The sequence below is a fragment of the Rutilus rutilus genome (genome assembly GCF_951802725.1).
Source record: "Rutilus rutilus genome assembly, chromosome: 2".
NCBI lineage: Eukaryota > Metazoa > Chordata > Actinopteri > Cypriniformes > Leuciscidae > Rutilus > Rutilus rutilus.
The window spans coordinates 56,632,137-56,654,448 of NC_140210.1; the positions used below are offsets into that span (position 1 = coordinate 56,632,137).

General features: G+C 37.3%; 1 protein-coding gene across 1 annotated transcript in view; it reads left to right on the forward strand.

Moving 5' to 3' along the window:
• The window catches only part of LOC311279843 (NLR family CARD domain-containing protein 3-like), a gene marked incomplete at its 5' end in the record, with an annotated part of 108,109 nt that overhangs the window by 75,342 nt on the left and 10,455 nt on the right, over window positions 1-22,312 (forward strand). The window contains 3 exons of the mRNA XM_084391612.1: window positions 1,483-3,357; window positions 3,520-3,693; window positions 4,407-4,580. Coding sequence (XP_084247738.1) covers window positions 1,483-3,357; window positions 3,520-3,693; window positions 4,407-4,580 — 2,223 coding nt within the window. The remainder of the gene's footprint in view (window positions 1-1,482; window positions 3,358-3,519; window positions 3,694-4,406; window positions 4,581-22,312) is intronic.

Consider the following 22,312-nt stretch of genomic DNA (forward strand, 5'->3'; position numbering starts at 1 on the left):
TCGACGAGTGGCCAACATACTTGATCATATTTTGTCTTGCTATATAACAGCCAGAGAAAAACTAACATGAAAATGGTCAAGGTCAAAGAGCCCAACTAAAGCAAACACTGCCTCCAAAATGGTGAGCAAACCAAACTATTACTTTCAAACAAACTCTTTTAAGAGGTTCAGTCCTGTGTCTGCTGGGAAACTTCCCGCTAAAACTTTAGAATGTTAGGGGATAATGTTCTATCAATGTTATCACTAAACATGTTTAAAATGTTTTTAGAAACTGTGATCCTTCCTTTTAGGAGAACATTCTGGTAACAAAAATAAAATTATCTACAGAAACCATTACAAGAACATAACAAAATGCTAAGACTATGAAAAAAAAAGATAATTTCATCTAAGACTGTATCTGAAGTCAGTTGTAGTTGTGTTTCTGCTCGTCTCTTTTTCTGTTATCTTCTTTCTTTCAGTGATTCTGCTTGTTAACAGGCTTATTAAGGCTGAGATGACTTCATATTTAATATACACAGATTTTGTGGCTCAGATAAGGTCCAGTTGTGGTTTATTTCTTTGCTCTTGCTGACATGTGGCATTGCTATGGCCTGCTTGTGGCCCAGATCTGGCAAACAGGAGCGGTCCGCCCAAGGGCCGTCATTCCACGCTACATGTGGGCCAGATAATCTTTCCACTTGTGCCAGATTTTACAGCAGTTTTTTTTTCTTTTTTTCTGCAGTTTCATGTCTGACATTAATAATTATGGAATTGAAGCAGTAATTAAAAACGTAATAAACAAATTCAGCTGTTGACAAACTCTTGTGTAATAGTAAAAATGCCTTCAGGGTGTAAGGAGTCAATGAAACGGGATTTTGCTGTGTAGTGTCCAACCTCAAGCCATTTTTAAGTCAGAAAGTTAGTGATCCTTAATATCTAATATAAGATCATCAGTACAGTCCTCACAGACTTCTGCTGAACTTTCATCTAGACCTTCAAGATCTGGACTCAAAGAATGATGTTCAAAAAATGTTTACTGCCAACATTTTGAGAACATTCATCAAATACTAATGAAAATATGATGATTTCATAAACATTGTTTTGAAAGTGTTTAATTCTTACACTTGCAGAAACTTTACATAAATTAAAGAGAAAAGTTAGGTACAATAACCTAATTCAGATTCCTCTGAAGTTAGTTGTCATTCTAATGTTTAAAGGATTTTTCAAGAATGTTGTTCTAAACATTTTCTCCCAACATTATGAGGACTTTTGAAACACCTTCTACAAATAATGTATGAATAATGTATTTGTGTTAACATTTTGAGACCGTTGCAGATTCTGTTAAGTTTACTGGAAGAACGTTTGTTCATAACTGAGAGAACCTTGCCAGAACATTATAGCCAAAGTTATTAGAACGTTCCTGTTAGCTGGGATATCTTGTAACCAATATGTTTCTGGTCTCCAGCAGTCATTGTCTCTTTATTCTTTTTAAAAAAAATTTAGCAAGAGGGAAATACATGAGCTACTCACATCTGTGCCGTCCTCTATATCCCTCTATCAAACTCATATCAGGCAGGACAAAACTGAAGCAGCCCTGAAAACACACACACTGGAGACTGGACAACTACAGGGGGTCAAAGACCAGCACAAAAGCAGCATGAAGAAGATATATGAGAGATTATTTGAAAGAATCAAATTCCAAGAGAATCAAACCCTCCTGAACAGGATCTACACACAGCTCTACATCATAGAGGGAGAGAGAGGAGTGAATGAAGAACATGAGGTTTTACAGATGGAGAAAACTGCCAGAACACAACACTCACAAGACACTCTAATCTTCTGCAATGACATCTTTAAAGCCTCACCTGAACCAGGTTGTGAGGAGAAAGAGCAGATCAAGACTGTTCTTACTAAAGGCATCGCTGGAATTGGAAAAACCGTCTCTGTGGAGATGTTCATTCTGGACTGGGCCGAGGGAAAAGCCAATCAGGATGTAGATTTCATGTTTGTGCTTCCATTTCGAGAGCTGAACTTAATTAAAGATCATCAGTACAGTCTTCACAGACTTCTGCTGGACTTTTATCCGGACCTCCAATATCTGGACTCAAAGATTTATGAAGAGTGTAAAGTTTTGTTGATCTTGGATGGTCTAGATGAAAGCAGAATCACACTGATGTTTTCAGACGCTCAGAAGGTTTCTGATGTGACTGAGACTTCATCAGTGGGTGTGTTGATGTCAAACCTCATAAAAGGAGATCTGCTTCCCTCTGCTCTCATCTGGATTACCTCCAGACCAGCAGCAGCCAATCAGATCCCCTCCAAATACATCAACCGTCTGACAGAGATTCAGGGATTCAATGATCCTCAGAAGGAGGAATATTTCCAGAAGAGAATCAGTGACGACCATCAAGCCAGGAGAATCATCTCACACATCAGAAGAGCAAGAAGCCTCCACATCATGTGTCACATACCCGTCGTCTGCTGGATCTCATCCACTGTGCTTCAGAAGCTCCTGGAAGAAGATCTGAGTGCAGAAATCCCTCGAACTCTGACTGAAATGTACATCCACTTCCTGCTGATTCAGATCAACATGAGGAATCAGGAGTGTGAAGAGAGAGATCCAGAGAAACTTCTGCAGTCCAACAGAGAAGTGATTGTGAAACTTGCTGAAGTGGCTTTCAAGCAGCTGATGAAGGGCAATGTGATGTTCTATGAGGAGGACCTGAGAGAGAGCGGCATAGATATCACTGACGCCTCAGTGTATTCTGGGATCTTTAAGGAGGAATCTGTGATCCATCAGAGGAAAGTCTACAGCTTCATTCATCTGAGCGTTCAGGAGTTCCTCGCTGCTTTATATCTATTTTACCTCCATGTAATAAAAAATGTTGACATACTAAAGTTTTTTGATGTTATTTATAGCTTTCTAAAAAATGCAGTTGATAAAGCTCTTGAGAGTGAGAATGGACATCTGGATTTGTTCCTGCGGTTCCTGCTGGGTGTCTCAGTGGAGTCCAATCAGAGACTCTTACAGGATCTACTGACACACACAGAGAACAACTCAGAGAGTATCAGGAGAACCACTCAGTACATTAAAGAGAAGATCAAAGATGGACATGGACTCTCCCCTGAGAGATCCATCAATCTGTTCCTCTGTCTTTTGGAAGTGAAAGATCAGACTCTGTCCAGAGAGATTCAGGAGTTTGTGAAATCAGACAAACACTCAGAGAAGAAACTCTCTCCTGCTCACTGCTCAACAATTGCCTACATGCTTCAGATGTCAGAGGAGGTGCTTGATGAGCTGGACCTCAAGAAATACAACACATCAGATGAGGGTAGAAGAAGACTGAAACCAGCTGTGATCAACTGCAGGAAAGCGCTGTGAGTGTTACAATGAAGAGAATCTTTCTGAAAAGCAGCATTATGTTCCCTGAGAGGAATTAAAATTTAAGTTGATTTTTTTATTTGGAATTTGAATTTTGAAATTGAATCATTTGAAAGAAGGTATAGAGTAAGACTAATAATTGATTTACTTTGTTCCAGTCTTTCTGGCTGTAATCTGACTCCTCAATGTTGTGAGAGTTTGTCATCAGCTCTACAATCCTCAAACTGTGTCCTGAGAGATCTGGATCTGAGTAACAATGACCTGCATGATTCAGGAGTGAAGCTGCTCTCTGATGGACTGAAGAGACCAAACTGTCAGCTGGAGATACTAAGGTTGGTGAACAAATTGGGACATTCTTTCTGTAGTGTGGTTTATATAAACATGATTCGCCCATGACTCCCAGCATGCATTGTGGCATGAATGCATTATGTCGCTATTTTCTTTCACTTTTACTATTTGCTATAAACACGTGTATGTTTAAGAGTCAAGAGACATTTTAAAGATAACAGGGAACTTTTATGTGTGCCATTTCCTAGAAAACACTTAGAGTTGACAGTGGACGAGGAAGTAATATGAAACCCATAGAATCTATTTCTATAAGATCTCAGAATGGTTTAATAAAATGAGTTTCCTTACAGTTTCTTCAGCTATGTAGTTTGTTGTAAGTAGTTTTATAGTGTTGTTTTGGTGACCACCCTTTTCTGACCAAATTAAAAAACAAACAAAAACAAACAAACAAGGCAGTCTTGAAATATCTATAAATTAGAACTTGTACAGTGTGTAAGGGCTGCTTTAAGTTATTATTAAGAACAGTCATTTTACCCACACATAGTCAGTTTTTAAAAAAATTATGAGCTGATAGTAGAGTTCATATTGCACTACCTTGTAAGTAAAAAGCACAAAAATAATTTTAATTAGACTTAAATATTTTTGTCTATACATAATATATACAAAATAATTATATTTGCTCTCTACTATGTTAAAGAAAATGTAGTGCTCTCCTACACAAAACAAAAAGATTTCAGTAATCATTGTCCATCTGCAGGTTGTCAGGCTGTATGGTGACAAAGGAAGGTTGTGGTTATGTGTCTTCAGCTCTGAGTTCAAACCCTTCACACCTGAGAGAGCTGGATCTGAGCTACAATAACCCAGAACAATCAGGAGTCAAGCTACTCAACCACAAACTAAATGATCCAAACTGCTCGCTGCAGAAACTCAAGTATGTCAAACTAAATTTAACTCTTTGACCTTCAACCAACTTCAAATAGAAGCTGAAATCTGAAATGAAACTTTTTTTTGTTTAACCCTCTGTGGTCTAAGGTGTTTTTGGGGTCCTTGAGATGTTTTGACATGCCCTGACATTTATGCTTTTTTCAGTTGCTTATAAACATATTAATGGCAAAGGTGTCATTGCACTCTATTTAGCACAAACAGGGCCACCATAATATGTGAGCAACATGTATGTACATGTTTGTATTTTTGAGAGAATAATGTTTATGCATGGTTATTGAAAAAACTAAAAATTAAAGTTTCTAAAATAAGGCCACAAAACACATACTAAATATGTGTCCACAAGACTTTTGACTAATTGAGGTTGTCGCCTAGAGTTTTTGCTTCAAAATGAATTGAAAATAATACTGCCTAATCATTCACATAAAACAATACATTGGTTACAATTGTGTATGATACTTTTTGTTTGGAAAGGCAATATGTGTGGGGGCATGCAGAGGTGGAAAGAGTACTAAAATATTCTACTCAAGTAAAAGTACTATTACTTCAATGAAATTTTACTTACGTACAAGTCAAATTACAGGTCTAAATATCTACTCAAGTAAAAGTAAAAAGTAGCTCATTTAAAATTTATTCAGAGTAAAAGTTACTGAGTTACTTTTTAAACCGCAGGGGCGGGTGGGGTGGGGTACTCTCCCAGGTTGTAGATTTTCACAGTATGATAACCATCTCAGAAATGATCACGGTTTACAGTATTAATCAATTATTAAATAAATAAATAAACTGTATTATTAAATTATGGTTGTTATTATTATTATTATCATCAGATAAAATGACAGTTAAATGAATGAAAACAGTTTTTTTTTGGTTGAACAAATGCTTTTATTATAACATACTCGAAAACCATTTGGTTTGTTTTGTTTATTAAAATTTCAATACAACTTGTCTAATCAACTAAATTCAATAATTGATAATGAATCAGATCAACAACTTATTTTTTTAACACAATAATTTATTAAAATGTTTAAGAATAATAGAGGCCCATGAAATGTATTTTATTCAGAAAACTATTTTTTCTTTTTTTTAATAAATACAAATATATTATCAAAAACGGCGGTAATCAAATGAAAATTCAAACTTTTATCCTTTTATTTTTTGGGGAAGTGCTGCAAACAGATTTATTAAATTAAATCATGGACAAAAAATATTCCTTAAATAATAATTAAATAAATTGTCTTATTATTGTTGTTGTTGTTATTATTCTGAGAATTGCTTTCTATTGTAGGTCTACAATAATAGATTTCTTTCATAATTTCTCCTAGTTAAACCGAACTTTTATTTTGACGGGTTGTAGTGAAGGCCTGTTCCAGAGTGTATTTGACTGGTTTTTCACAAATAAAATGATGTAAATGCTCATTAGGCATTCTCTCAGAGCAGCTCTGGAAATGTCCATGTGTTCATGTCCTCGTATTGTTTGTGAGACACTGAAAATACCTTGAGCTTGAGTATGTATAGACGAAGCAGCGCAGCTCCTTCCCACAGAGACACGCAGATCAGCAGTCTTTTTGTGCTTTAATATTCACAGACCATGTCGCGATTTGATTTAGTGCACAGCTCTACTTTCGATTTATTTATCCATCCATCAGTTTGCGTCTCTTACGTGACATCTGCGTTGAGGTCCACACCGCATCCGTATTTTCGCATCCGTAGCAAGCATTTTAAATGGTGTTTTGACAATTCATAGCCACTGAATGACGAGTACGAAAAAAAGCATACGAAAATTTTGGTAAATTCAATTTGCATGATTGGATTCCGGGATTCACTCTGCATCTAAATATAAACGGGACATACCTTTATCTGCCAGAGGGATGGTGTTCTATGTGTTTCCTCCTTTTTCAGCCACTTTGCATCCACATTTTTTGCAAATTGTATATCTATCCTCGAGGACAACCACGCGCAGTCGTTTACTGCACATCCAAATATTGCCCATACTGTTCGCTTTCGACGGTGTTGCATCACTTTTTTTCTTTTGTACATTTGTTCTCCCGCCCTTGCAGCAGTTTCCGGAGTGCGATTTTTCCCCCATTGTATTATTATTTTTTTGTATTATTTTTTTACTCAGTAACAGATACACAGCAAAATCCCCAGTGTTAAATTAACACTCCTCAGTGTACATATGTGTCCACACTACAGGGTGTTAAAATTAACACTGAGGCAGTGTTGAAGTTAATGAGATAATTAAGTTAACACTGAAGCAGTGTTGAAGTTAATGAGATAATTAAGTGATTAATTAAGTGATGATTGAGCATTATTGAAGACACCTGATGTTAATAAGCAGAATCATTGACGGAAAGAGAAAAAACAATAACAGAAAAAAGATAAACACAAGAACTACAACTGACTTTGAGTCATTACACATTGTTGCACTTATTATTACCAATTATTACCACTTTATTTCTGTCATACATCGACAAAAGTTCTTGAGATTCAACAGAAGTTTAGACGGTAATGTTTTATGGAATGTTTCTTTTCAAGTTGCCATTATGGTGATCCGTGTTTGCTTTAGTTGGGCTCTTGACCCTTTTTTTTGTTAATATTAGTTTTTCTCTGACTGTTCTAACGTTGTGTTTATAAAGCACATTTGTTACTGCAAGAGAAAACATGACCTGCTCACAATCATGTAGTGTCCTGATTCATTGATATCATTCAGAGTCTAAATCTTTGACTATATGCTTGATGGCTCGTTTTAATATTGGTGATTGTAGCTCTGAGATTCTATAGTTTGAGATCCAACAGCAATATGAAAAATTTTGAAAATACTTTGTGCTCAGAAGTTATTGTGTTTAAACACACAGACATCAAGAATCAGCATATGAATCTCAACAATGGTGACAATAAACAAACTAGTGACAAACAGATCAACTCTGAACATCAAAAAACAAGCTTCTAAAGTCAGAACAAAACAATAGCAAAATAAAAACAAACAGAAAAAACAATGAAAATTACAGGACAATTCAGCTGCATAATTTATTCATGCTGCAATGCATGACGTGAGCCATTGATGCGTTCTGATTGGTGGCTCCCATCATGCACTGCAACATTAAGCATTTGTTTGATTGTCACCATTGTTGAGATTCATATGTAGATTCTTGATGTCTGTGTGTGATTTTAAAACCTTCAGATTCCTAAAACATTCCTGGAAGTAGCGACTGTAGTGAAAAATTAATAAAGCATTTGGATAATCAGTTTAAAATGATGGGTGTCATCATTGAATCATGTCACTAGTAAATTCATCATCGAAACATAACCAGGGTATGTTTCCCAAAAGCATTTTAAGCCTAACTTGATCTCAGACCAACTGCAACAAAAGGTCTATACGATCAAATTAGGCTTGCGATGCTTTCGGTAAACACAGCCTAGATCATAGTTTCTTTTGCCACAACAAATGTGCATTATAAACACAGTTGGAGCAACCAGAGAGCCCAACTAAATCAAACACTGATCACCATAACGGCGACATGAAATGAAACATTCCATAAAACATTACCATCTAAACGTCTGTTAAATCTAAATAAGACCGTGTGTAGATGTATGACAGAAATAAAGTCAAACTGGTAAAATAATAAGTGCAATAATGGCTCGATGTCAGTAGTTCTTGTGTTTCTCTTTTCTGTTCTTGTTTCTCTTTCCTTCAGTGAGTCTGCTTGTTATCATCAGGTGTCACCACTAATGGCCAATCATCACTTAATTAATCACTTAATTATCTCATCAACTTCAACACTGCTTCAGTGTTAACTTAATTATCTCATTAACTTCAACACTGCTTCAGTGTTAATTTTAACACTCTGTAGTGTGGACACATATGTACACTGAGGAGTGTTAATTTAACACTGGGGATTTTGCTGTGTATGATTTAAAATGCAGCGAAGTACAATACTTCAATCAAAACGTACTTAAGTAAAAGTAAAATTACAGATTTTAAAAACTACTTAAAAAAGTAGAAGTACACAAAAATTAGTTCAATGCCGTAAAACCTAAAATATTTCAACCGTATTTTTTACGGTAAAGTACTGGCAACCACAGCTGCCAGTTTTTTTACCGTAACCTTTAGCTCAGTGCTGTAAAACCTAAAATATTATTACCATATTTTTTACGCCAAAGCGCTTGAAACCAGCTGCCAGTTTTTACAGCAAATTTTAATTCAGTGCCGTAAAACATAAAAATTGCTACAATATTTTTTTAAGGTAAGGTACAGGAAATGCAACGGTGTAGGTTTTATTTTACAGTGTCCAAAATCCTTACATTTAACAGTATTTTACTGTAAAATTGCACGAAATGTTCCATGAGAGCTAATTAAGTTTTTCACTGTATTTTTTACAGGTTTTTACCATTAAAATTATGAAAAAAATGTACAGTGTATCCAAAACTAGTCAATGAAATCTTGTCTAAACATTCATATTTCGTCTGTAACATATCGTTTTTATGATATATTAATATAGGGCATAAATGTTAATTTGCAGTTTAATACGTTGCTTATAAAAATACATTTTATTTAAACATATCAGTCGATTTTTACTAATCTCAGTATAGCAATATAGTTTGGGAAAAGCTAAACTAGTAGATGTGTTCATGTAAAATTGCATGTTTACTATTGTAAGTGCCTGTAGTAAACAACAGCGCGCATCTGTGCCGTTCATTCACACATAGATTCATATTTTAACAGTCTTTTTGCAGTTTACAGACACTATATCGCGATTAGAACAAAGCACTTAATAATAAAGAATTATTATACCTCAGCTGGATCCATTGCTCCTCGTAGTGAAACTTAGCACTTCTAAGGTAAATTTTCCAGGAATAGTATTGCTATTATGCTATTATTATTCCTCACAGCATTGCAAGAATCTGATTAAACTTGATGTGTTTTATCGATCTGATGTTGGCATTGACAGGTTTGCATGGATTGCCTCAGATCATTTGGTTTCAATAGCATGCGCTCTCAGTAGGCGTGTTCACATTAGCATTTAATGAGTTGCCATGAGAACGACTGACATCTCTCTCTTTTCATACAGATTACATAAACAGAGAATATTTGTTTTCGTTTTGAATTATATAATTTAATTGTAGACACTTAAATGTGTATAAAGATATATAGCTCTTGCCTGTGTGACTAGTATTCGCTGAGTTTTGTTTAAGTTTAGAGACGTGCTCCAGAAAAAAAGTTCATGGAGACGGAGAGCCATTTTCTTTATTTTACAAAAGCACAATGTTTTGTTTTGTAAGTGGACTCATAAAAAAGTAGACATTTTACTGTTTATTTTTCCATATTTCTTAAGTCTGTATGACCATAAATGACAGAGTATTTTAAGTCTATTTTGCTGCTATGTGAAAAGAATCCAGCAAAACTTGCCGATGCATTTGTCGACCCCAGAGGGTTAAAGTACATTTGCTATGGCAAAAAAGCTGTTAGAAAATGTGATCAGATGATGTTGGCTATTTTTTAATGGTCACAATCATCATCTAACCCAGTCAACACGTTGATCTCACAGTGATGTCACCATGTGTTCACACCATCAGCAATCTGAGTTCACAGTGATTTAAAAGTGTAACAGCGCTCTCACTGTGTCCTCAAACTATGGCCACAATATGAGCTCATCCCAGCTAGAAATGTTATTGTTCTATGAGCATTATTTTGAGAGCATTATATTATGTTTTTGTAATGTTTTCTGTAGCTCATTTTATTTTTGTTACAAGAATGTTCTCCTAAAAGGAAGGATAACACTCTCTAAAAACATTTTAAACATGTTTAGTGATAACATTGACAGAACATTATCCCCTAACATTCTAAAGTTTTAACGGGAAGTTTCCCAGCAGACACAGGACTGAACCTATTTTTAAGGACAAGTTCGGTATTTTACACTTAAAGCCCTGTTTACAGATCGTTTCTGATGAAATAGAATGGTTAAGATTAAATTTTGGACAAATGCTGCTGTCCCGAGAATTTTAGGGTTCTTTCGCTTTTCCCCCCACCTCCAGAATGGTTGCATAGGTGCACTGGAACAATCCTTCCTAAAACGCATTAAACTTTTGTTTACAAAGACGTGAAACTCACCGAGTGGTCAGGGTTGTTCACTGATATGCTCACACAAAAATCGCTGCATAACATGGTTTTTGCCATAACAAACAGTTTCAGCAGCCAGAGAAAAACTAACATTAAAACATCAAGAGTCAAACTGACCAACTAAAGCAAACACTAATCCCCATAATGGCGACATCAAACCAAACTATTAATTTAAAAAAATCATTAACATCTAAACCTCTGTTTAGCTCCAACCCTGATAAACTCTCCTCTCTGTAGCTTTCTAGTAATCCTAAAGACATTGATTAGCTGGTTCAGGTGTGTTTGATTAGGATCCCAGATAGACAGCAACCATCAAAATAATGTTAATGTGTCAATGTTAACTGTATTGAATCAACACCACTTCTGCTCCCGCAATTAATGTTGACATTTTTTTTAGAAATGTCATCCGTAAATCAATGGTGATGACATTGAAACAATGTTACAATGTGATGTTGGTTCAACATCATCCCTGCACTCTCAGAAAATGAAACACAACAATTACAACTGATTTAAAGCCACACAGCCAATGACGCGAATAACATTTGCTGCGTGCCAGCATCAGTTGTGCGCTCCGTTAATTTTGTCATTGATTTATCGCCATAAAAAATTACCACTTTTGGTCAGAGTAAAATTAGTGAACTGTGATGCTGAATTATGATCTTTGTTTCTGGCTTTCTTTGCAATAAATTGTGTTTCAGGACACACTGTTGCAAAGATCACACACTCATATTAAAGCCAAGAGTCAAACTGTCCAACTAAAGAAAACACTAATCACCATAATGGTGACCAAACATTTTCAATAAAACATCAACATCTAAACCTCTGTTAATTGTCAAAAATACCTTCTGCTGAGATCTTGAGAGATTGTATTGTCTTCTTTTATTTGCAGTTGATTTCAGGCTGTGTGGCTTTAACCCTCTGAGGTCGGCAAACGCGCCCCCGCGTTTTGCTGGATTTTCTCCACATTGTAGAACTATAAACTTAAATTACTCCATCATTTATGGTCATACAGAAAAAAAGAAATATAAAAAAAGAATCTGTGATATTTCTACTTTTGTATGTGTCCACTTACAATCAAATCAAAACATTGTGCTTTTGTAAAATAAAGAAAATAAACAGGGTGTGCATTCTGCCTCTCCGTCGCGGTGAACTTTTTTTTCTTGAGCACATCTATAAACTGAAACAAAACTCAGCGAATACTTGTCACACATTTATGAGCCATACACCTTTATAAACATTTAAGTGTGTACTTTTAAAACGATCGGGTTCAAAACGAAAACAAATATTCTCTGTTTAAGTAATTTGTATAAAACCAACAAGATGTCCAGCTTCTCAAACGCTTGCTCATTACAGTTAATTTGGCCAAGCCTACGAGCGCAAAAGACATTCACATGCAAATCTCCACATGGAACGCGATCGCGCTCATTACCTCAAAAACAAAACACCAAAACACTTCACTTTTCGTCGAGTTAGGCTTACATTGGATTTAGGCTACCTCAGAAGAAGAAGAATGCGATTTGAAGACAAGAAAGATTTAAGGTAAGAAATTCTTACATATTAGTTTGTTATTGTTGCATAAATGTCACATTGCAGTTGAACTGTTGCTAGATATATGGGGAATATTATAATATTTAGACCCGTGTTTACTGTTAGGCCTACTGTGTTTGTGGATATCTGGTCAAACGTAGATATGTATGGTAACCATAATGTTTTATATTTGAGCGCGATCGCGTTTGAATGTATCATATTTTGCAGCGCGATCGCGTTTGAATGTATCATTTGAAAATTTGAAAAGCAAAACACACCAAACAGCTTCATGTTTTTACTATTATCTCATTTCATATCATAACGAATGGAAACATTTGAAGTAACATGATAATCAATATATTTTTCTCTAGCTTGGTTGTTACTGAAATCTTTTGGAAGATTTATACTGCTATCTATTGTTATTATTATTTTACCCAGCACTGCGCATAGCCTATGCCTACAAGGCACAACAAACCTGGTGTTCATTATATTATATATTGTTGGAAACATTTGTGTGTGTGTGTGTATTCTGTGAATTTTAAAAAGCAATTTTAACCAGAAAAATCAAATATTTATTTCCAAAATCGTGCAGGCCTTTCTCTTGATATCAGTATGTTCACTTTTTTTTTCAGGGCCCAGATGCCACTGAGTCCTGCCGACTTCAACATTCACATGAGTCTCTGGAACATGAACATGGTAAAGTGAAAATCAAACACCTTGGAAATGAAAGGTATGTACAATGTTTTTAGGAATGGCACAAAGGTCTCTGTCTTTCAATAAGTGCTTTTTTGCCATTTGTTGTGTCTATTTGGATTATGTTGTGTAAATAAATCCAAACAATCTAAAAGCCATTCTTTTTTAAATCTCCTCATTTACAGTATTGTGCAAGGTTGCTCAGAATGACAGGGGCCTGATAGCTCCTAATAGGGCAGTTGGAGGAGGGTCTTTGTCTTTCTCAGGTGTGAAAAGCTTACATATTAATGAGCTCACGCATAGAGCTTTCTCACACAAAACACGTCGTAAAAATTTTAAATCAATATATTGTCTTCTCTGAATGAGCAGTCAGGGTGATTTTCACATAGTTTTAGAGCAAATATTCTAGGCTATGTCATACAATTTACAAAAGTCTTGTAAAGTAATAATCAGTATGGGTTTCATGGCCTTATTTCATTGAGAATTTTTTTTTTGTATTTTCACAAACCACGCATAAATGTCATTATCTCAAAACTACAAACTTTTACATACATGCTGCTGATATATTATTGTAGCAGAGTTTGTGCTGAATACAGTGTAATTAGATTTTAGCCATGAAAATGTCACAAGTAACAGAAATAAGCACAAATGTCAGAGCATGTCAGAACACCTCCAGGGCCCAGAAAACAGCTCAGACCTCAGAGGGTTAAGTCAGTTACAGTTGTTGTGTTTCATTTTCTGAGGGTGCAAACATGATGTTGAAACATTGTAACAATGATTCAATACCATTGATTTTTGGATGAAATCTTAAATTGTGGGAGGAAAAGTGTTGAGTCAAAAATGTACACATTAACATTGATTTAACATTATTTTGATTGTTGCTGTCTGAATTGAACAAATTGAATCATTGAATCAACATTGAATCAGGGTTGAAATTTAACATTGATTTTTCATTAGGTTTGCACTCTGAAATAATGTTATTTCAATGAGGAAAAATAGATCAAGATTCAACTTAGATTAAATAATTTCATTTACATTGAATCAATGTTGAAACAATATCAAATCAATCTTACTTAACGTACAGCAGGATTCTAAGGCAGTATATATATATATATATATATATATATATATATATATATATATTGTTGTGAGATCTGATATTATCTCATCTCCTGATTAGCCTCTTTCTAACCTAAGTTATCAAGAATAGCCTTGTGCTGTCAGGTCAGTTTCTTAGGATTGAATCCCCTGAGCTTGTCTAGCATATATCAGCGTGCCTAGGAATATCATACTCCCTACGTGTCACAATACATGTATTCAAGTTCTAACTTATAGAACCAAAGTCATGCTTACCTTCCAGCAGAATCTGATCCAAAGGAGTTCTTCGAAGAATATAAGTCTTATTCCCTATTCCTATATGCTCGGGTATGATATTTATATGGCTATCTTGTGATGAGCTGAGATATACAATAACGATACTTATCTTTATAAAATAAAATTTATTTATACAAAAGATTAAGACACTGGTTATACAATACAGTAGATTTGTAGCAAATCAACAAAAGGTTACAGGTTATAACACATCCAGCTCTATCCTATTCCAGGGCAGTCCTGCGAATGGATTCACAAAACGCTAAATACCTATTCTATGATTTAACAGAATTAATTAACTTGTTCTCCTTGGAGTTTAACAAGTAAAAGATACCACAGAGCAATATCAAGTCAACGAGTATAAGTGTAACTGAAGATGGGCTATATTCTCTTCAGGGCTTCAACGACATCAAGATCAAAAAGGAAAAAGCCTCGATTGATACAAAAGCAGTCATATATATAGGAACATTTTGGTTACATCAGTTCCTGTGCCTACGCTATGGTTTTCCCCTGAGAAGTAAACCATGTGACTAATAAATCACTTGACAATGTAAAAAACATGTGACATCCCTAAATCATGAAACAATGTGACTTTCAGTACTTCATTGTATTGACTCCTGGGAATTGTGTCCAATTTATGTTTACCCCAAGTGTGCATTCATATCACCATTCTTTCTTCCTTTCCTTCCCTTCCATCTCGGGAACCTGTGTGTGTGTGTTCTAGCGTAAAGGTCCGGAAATGGAGATGTATTAGTTAGTGCACTATAAACAGCACCTTCCCCTGCATCCCCGCTTGCAGTAACGAATTCATTTTCATTTCGATACTCGTCTAATAACATGTCATCCACACAGTCTAGGCTAACATGGAACACAAAAACACTTGGCAAAACAAAATCCAAGCAGCACTCTAAAAATCTGAATTTAAATTCTGATTCTCTAGCAAAAAATCCAATAACTAGATTACTACAATGCCTTGTCGACAGACTGCTCATGGTTTGTCGGTACCATCTTCTGCTCACTGGCCTCCATCGGAATGAGTCTCGGCTCCTCGGAGCCTGGTCCAGTCTCCAGAGATCTTCCGGATGCAGGGCTATTTCGCGGCCACTTCTCGCCAAGCCCTCGTCCAAAGTCCTTCTTTGCCACGAGAATCTCGTGAGTCTTTCCAGACATTCCTAGTGGATCAATGACATTTTGACAAGTCACTCGACCATCGAACTGTATCTGCCTCGTACAGAAACCAGGAATAATAAGACCCCTCCAAACAAAGCTCTGAATGTCGACACTGCATGTAGTACCAGTCACTTTTTCTCTATTGCCAATTAATAGCTCATAGGCCTCATCAACGCCAACAACGAGCCATTTCATCGCAATGATAAATCTCATTGCCTCATTTGTCAAATAATGAGTGCGGCCTGGGTTTTTGAAAGTGCCCCTGGTGTCACAAAAAGTAAAACTCTTCATCTCCGCCATGCAATAACCTTCATCAATTATACATTTTGCACAAAAATATTTAAATTCCTTGACACTCCTCATGAAAGCTTTGATTCTGATAGGATAACATGCAAATGTAAGACAATGATCACATTTTCTCCTCAGACCGTGCCATAAGGAATTCCTTCTCTTGGTCCGACCGTCTGCGACCTATACAATGACACAAAATGACATAAACAACAACATCTCCCCTGTCATCCAAAATGTACCATGAGACACTCCCAGGTGAACGGTACAAATAAAGTCACTTCCAATTTCCCCCTATTCCACAAATCTTCGTTATTAACTAACAAACAAACCAAAGAAAAAAAAAAAATTCATTACTTTTTTTTTTTTTTTTTGTTTCCCAGAACAATAAACGTATTGTGAAAACATAAAGAGAGAAAGAAGAGAGAAAAAAAAAAAACATCAAGCCCTTTAAAAAAGCCCCCTTTTTTTTTTTCTTGTCGTTTACCAAACAATCCCTTAATCTCAAAAAACAAAAAAAAAACAAATCCCAATCTCTTGTTTTTTTTTTTTTTCTTTTGGTCTCAACCTAGCAACCAATTGATCTGAAACAGTGGGCCCCCCGTTTCACACCAAGTGCCACCAGAACTTTTTAACAGACCAATTACAAGACACAGTTTTCAACACAATATTGCTGGACTCCCATATTTGTTTTCCCCTCAAAAAAAAAATGTTTCTTTTTTTTTTTTTTTTTTTTTTTCTGTAATCCCATTTTTGAGAGAAAGAAAAACGAAAAACAACCTAGAAAGACACCACTAACATATATCATAATTCCCCATTCCAAGCGTTGTCTTAATCAAGCACTGAAGGTCTCTTCAACACCCCGTCCAACAATTTAAACAGATAACTGTAGTCATTTATTCCCATTAAAATGGCTAAAAAGAATAATTTCGGCTCGTTGCAAATCTTGGAACAAGCCGACATTATTATGACAATTAAATACAGTATAGCCAGTTTAATCACTACTGGTCTTAAAACTGTATTTCTCCTATAACTGATGATGAATAAACAAATGTAGGTCAGGCTTGCAAGACCTACACCTACAAATTTTATCCAAGCCATTCCAAAATGGCACTGCGTCAAGTTATACACAGTAATCATAAAGGAGAACAGGACTACAATTATTACTCCTTTGTCTCCGAAAATTGCCACGTATCTTTTGCTACGTAATAACTGTGAAACCAATACTAACACTAACGAAAAATCATCTAAAATATTGTACAAGACCAGACTCAAACACATCAAAATTGCTTGTGGTTTAATTTGTACGGAAATAATTCCCGTTGTCCAATAGGAAATCAACCATATATTAATGGATATTATACTCACAATAGCTTGCGGTGGTTCACCGCATCTCCAAGATGAGTTAGTCTGATTTGATGCCATTTCACAGTTATTTTCGGCCAATTGTAAATTTAGGTTTTATCAAGGACCGCTCCAAACCCGTGAACCGTCAACTCCTTTAAGTTCTGAGAGCCCCGAGACCAACCGCCCTTTTCAACCTTAACCTACTTCCTCTTCCCCCTCTAGCAATAATTCATTCGGAGTCCGAAACCTCATTGGGGATGAGCTTTCTCAACGCCCCAGCGGACTTCCTCTTCGAAAGTTTAGTGCATACCATACCTAATTTGGTAAATTTGATAAACATTACGGCTATCAATATTATTACAAAAATAATAGCCAAACAAATTGCAACAATCTTAATGTAATATCCATATCCCATAATCAAATCCCAAACAGATACAGCTAGTTCCTTAACATTCTCCATTACCCACAGCACGGCCTTCTTTTGTATCTTCCAATATACGGAAAATAGGTCTCCGCTACTCGGTTTAATCAGCTGATTCCCATAATCCAATGTAAAATAAAAATTAGGCCCCACCGAAAATCCTTCTAGATAGTCCATTACTGGGTAAAAGAACCCCCCTAATTCTTTTTCGTTATTAATCAAAGAGGACAGGGCACATTTGTTCAACACTTGATTCCGAGCTATCATCAATAACGGGCCAGCACCTGTTATCGTGCTGATATCATTCCAGTGCTTGCCCTCCCCGCTAACAACGTCTTGTCCTATTTTCACTAAATCTTTAAAAGTACAGTACACCTGCTCCTCCTCGCTCAACCATGTTCTAGCCGGGTGGAATAACACCCCAGGTGTCTTAACTGTCCAATCATTGAACATATCTGCCGTACAGTATTGTTTTTTGCCTGGATACCATATATACTTAACCTCGCCGCTATGCCTGTACTCAAATTTACCTAGTCCAAAATTCCACACGTTCGATCTAACCTTCTCACGATCTTTCTTATCATGAGCTGGTCTTAAACTATGTCGCGAAAATGGACTTGACGATTTAATATCAAAGTTATGAGACGCCATCAACACCTTATAATCCACAGAACGTCCTCGCCGCTGCTCGGACGGCTTCATCATAGGTAAATAATACACAGTCTTCCATAACCCCTGAGCAAACTTATGGGTTTTCAACCCTTTAGTTTTATTCTCTCGATAATAAATCGTAATCGGGAAAATATCCCCATTTGCATGTGGAACTGGTTCTATCCATGTCACCGTTCGGTTAGTTATTTTGCTCAGACCCATAGCTACTGGGAATACATCCCAAATTCTATTCTGAAAGGTTGAGAGTCCAATCCAACGCAACGTTCCTCTATTGCCTGCATCGCTGTGATTCCCCCAGATTCCCTGATTAGTGTGTGTCACACGTAAAGGTCTGTCTAACCCCATGCAGTACAAGACGAGAGCGGATCTATATTGTTGGTCTGTGACATTACTTATAATGTAATCCCATATTCCAGAATAGTTTGCCAATTCCAGACTCAAGCCTGGTCTTGGTGCATAAGCTAACGTAATAGGATGTAATCTCTTACCCCCGACTCCGTTCCTCCACAAGGTGGCGTTGATGGACCAGGTCGTGCGCTCGCTTTCAGCCTTAACCATTTCATTACTCTGATCCTGCAACATCATCCACCCATGCCACAATTTAATAACATTAGCACCATGCCTCTCGAACTCTTCATCATTCCACAAGGCACTGCTATTTAAATAACAGACCCACGCTTTGGTCTTGCCGTATTCTGAAGAGCAATGAGTGCCCATGTCATACCATAATTGGTCCTCAACATTAGGCCCCAAAAATTTATTTTTCTTCAAAAAGGGACAGTTCAAGTGACTCTCACACATTTTAACGGGCATGACTAGGAAATCGCATGTAACCCATTCTAATTCCACGTATGCCGGCTTAGGTTTATTTTTAAACACCCCCAAAATTAAGGCATAAGGGTTCAAATCCTTTGGCCAATAACTTTTTTGCACCGGATTATCATAATCAATATTACGCCAGGTATTATGCGTCAGTCTATATCCATTACCCAAAGAAGCCGCCCTTCTATTGCGTCTCTTAGCGGACTTCAATTTTCCTATAACAACAGGAACTCCTTTTTCAGGTTCCTGACGCCCCAACCAGTTATACATTACAAGTAGACTGGTCTGTTAACCCAAACAGTCCCATCTGTTCTCGTGCGTAACCTTAAGGACGGGGCTATTCCAAATTCTATATGTACGAATGCTGGTTGTCAAATCGGTGCTATCAGACAAGTTATACAATAGGCCTGTTAATTTCACGTGGGTTTTATTATAACCCCTTAGACTCGACAACGTCAACCGTGATTTACCCCTGACTTCACGTCCTCCATATAGTCTAGGGGCTTTAGCAGCATCAATCTGCTTACTACCAGTACAATTCCAAAATGATTTGTCTATGTTCCCTATCATTTTCTTGATCATGTCCCTTATCATTTGAGACCCATATTTCGCAGAGCCTATCGTCACGGTTTGTTTATAACAAATTTTCACGACTATCTTTTCAATTACAGAACAAGATGCCACGCTGCTAACAGTACGTTTATCCTCAACTGTTATTCCTGCGCTAATTATAACTAAAGTAACCAGTACACACGTGACCATAGCCGACAGGAACAGGCACAATTCTTTGCGGTTTCGCTGAAGTCTCTGCCACTTCCTCTTCTTCATGTGTCCTGTCCTCGCCATTTCTGCGCCTGTGAAAACAAAAGGAACAATAGACCCAGATCAACCTACTCTCTCCCTAACTGTTTTCTAAACCATTGTACTGCTTTACTGGTAAACCCAGCCTTTGTAATTACTTTTCTGGTAATTTTAATACCTTCCATGGATCTTCCTATACCCAGATAATCCGTTGTAGTAGACACAGCTGCCCTGATCTCCCACACCTCACTCGGCTCACCTGGGCCTAGTTTAACTTTGACCCTTTCTGTCCCTGCATATGTTTGTTGAGATCTTGCTCTCACTGTCAAGGATGTTTCCGTAACATAAAAGCTGTAATCTCTTGGCATATAAACAGGATGTTCCTCTTGGAACGACATGTCCTCTAATACCTTTACTAACACATCTTTGACACTTGTTTCTTTGTACAATCCGTTAGACTTATGCAAAATCAAACGATCATTGTCAAAAGTCACGTCTCTAATCACCTTCTTCCAAAGGTGCAGGTTTGTATTTCTGGACAGCATCCTATCCAGTAAACTGCCTTTAGCAAATGGTTCTGATTCAGATGGTAACGGTTCTCCCATCTCCAAAAGCCTGTCCCACACAAACGCTTTGTCTGTACTGGGCACTAAGGCTAACGGGTTCACTTCCCATTCCATCATGATCTTATCATCGACTAAACACCCCAAACCAGTTTCGCTCTTTCTAGTCTGCCAGACTTCCTTTGAGCTAATAGATATCATCCACAATTTATCCAGTAATAGTTTACATCTTGGACATTTGATAAAATCACCATTATCATTCATTATACACTTACATTCCTGGCCTCTCAAGTAATATTTCAACTTACATGCCGAGCAGTGTTTACAGCCACATTTATCTGCTGTAAGCTCGTACTGACAGATTGTCCATAGCTGAGTTTGCACTCTGCAATCTGCACATACACACACGTCGCCCAGCGCACAGCACCCAACCTCTCCGTTAGGGCTGTACCACTTCGGACTTAACGTTAGCTGGGCCCTCAGCCGCGCTTGACTCTCGCGCCTGCTTCTAGGCCCACTCCAAAGAAGTTGGCATACATTAATCTTGCCACAGACCACACAATCGGTAGGTCCCCGCTGCAACGCTGGGGTACCTGTCTGACACCCTCGGTGCCACATTTTAACTGTTAATCTGTCACTGAAATCTTTGCACACCCTCACGGTCCCTTCGGCCGGTAACTCGATTACCTCTAGGAAAGTCACTTTACGTGCCTCTGTGCTATTCATCCTGACAGTATTAGTTTTTGCTACCCACAAGATGCCTCACACTCCAAATGCCGTTAGCCTGTAGCCTGACTGAAGTGTTTGATGTCAATTCGGTAACAATATCTTCTGTACCCGTTTTACTTTTAAACCGTCCCCTCTTTTGTTTCAAAAGAATATAAACCTTCTGCCCTACCGTGAACGGATTTTTGCTTGTGTCGCTGGGTTCCGAATTTTCAATAGGCTGCGTTACCCTATAGTTGAGGAAATGAATACAATCATCAATAAATTCATCCCAGTCGCCTAGCCGTTCGTTCTTCACGTACCAAATTTTTATCAATTTCACGCAATTCTCAGCCAATCCGTTACTTTCCGGCGTGTACTTAACGGATTTTATTAACTTGACTCCCTGTTCTTTGCAAAAACCCTCCACCAGACTCCCTGACAGGTTATGTGCGTTGTCCGCACGCACTCTCTGAGGCAATCCCCGATAGCGAATCCACTGCTTGAGACTGTCTACCACAACCTCACTAGTAGCCTGTTTGCACGGATATATTTGCATGAAATTAGAACAGTTATCAACTATAACCAAGAAATATACATTGTTTCTCTTGGTTTTTGGCCTAAGAGGCCCTCCAAAATCCATTGATATCTCAACGTTCTCTTCCTTAGTTTTGATTGTTCCATAATCATGGTACACACTGGACATGACTTTTCTACAATCTGGACAGTCGAGTTTAATTTTATGATACTTCGTTTTCAAATTGGCCACATGCAAACCCATCTGCTTGCAATATTTAGTGATGTAGGAAGTGGAAGGGTGTTTCAGTTTCTCGTGCAGATCCTGCAGCAACCCAGTTTCACTTCCTGCAGTTATTACTCTTATCTGCACAAAACGGTCGACCTCTCTATTTCCCTCCGCAGCCGCGGTTTTCTGCAATGTATGAGAAGTTTGATGCAACACTTTCGGTTTTACTAATTTCACATTTTCACTGATGCTCTTCCATAACTCAGCCTGTACCAACGGCTTACCCTTGGCGTTATGAAAATTGTTTTGCTCCCATGTGGACAAATGCTCTGTTAAACCCAGAAATGCATATTCGCTATCCGTAATCAAAAAACTATCTTTACGACTAGTTTCTCTCATATGGGCAATAGCTCTCTCGACCGCGCAGACTTCCGCGTGTTGAGCACTCAGTCCATCGCACAATCTCCCCTTTTCCTGG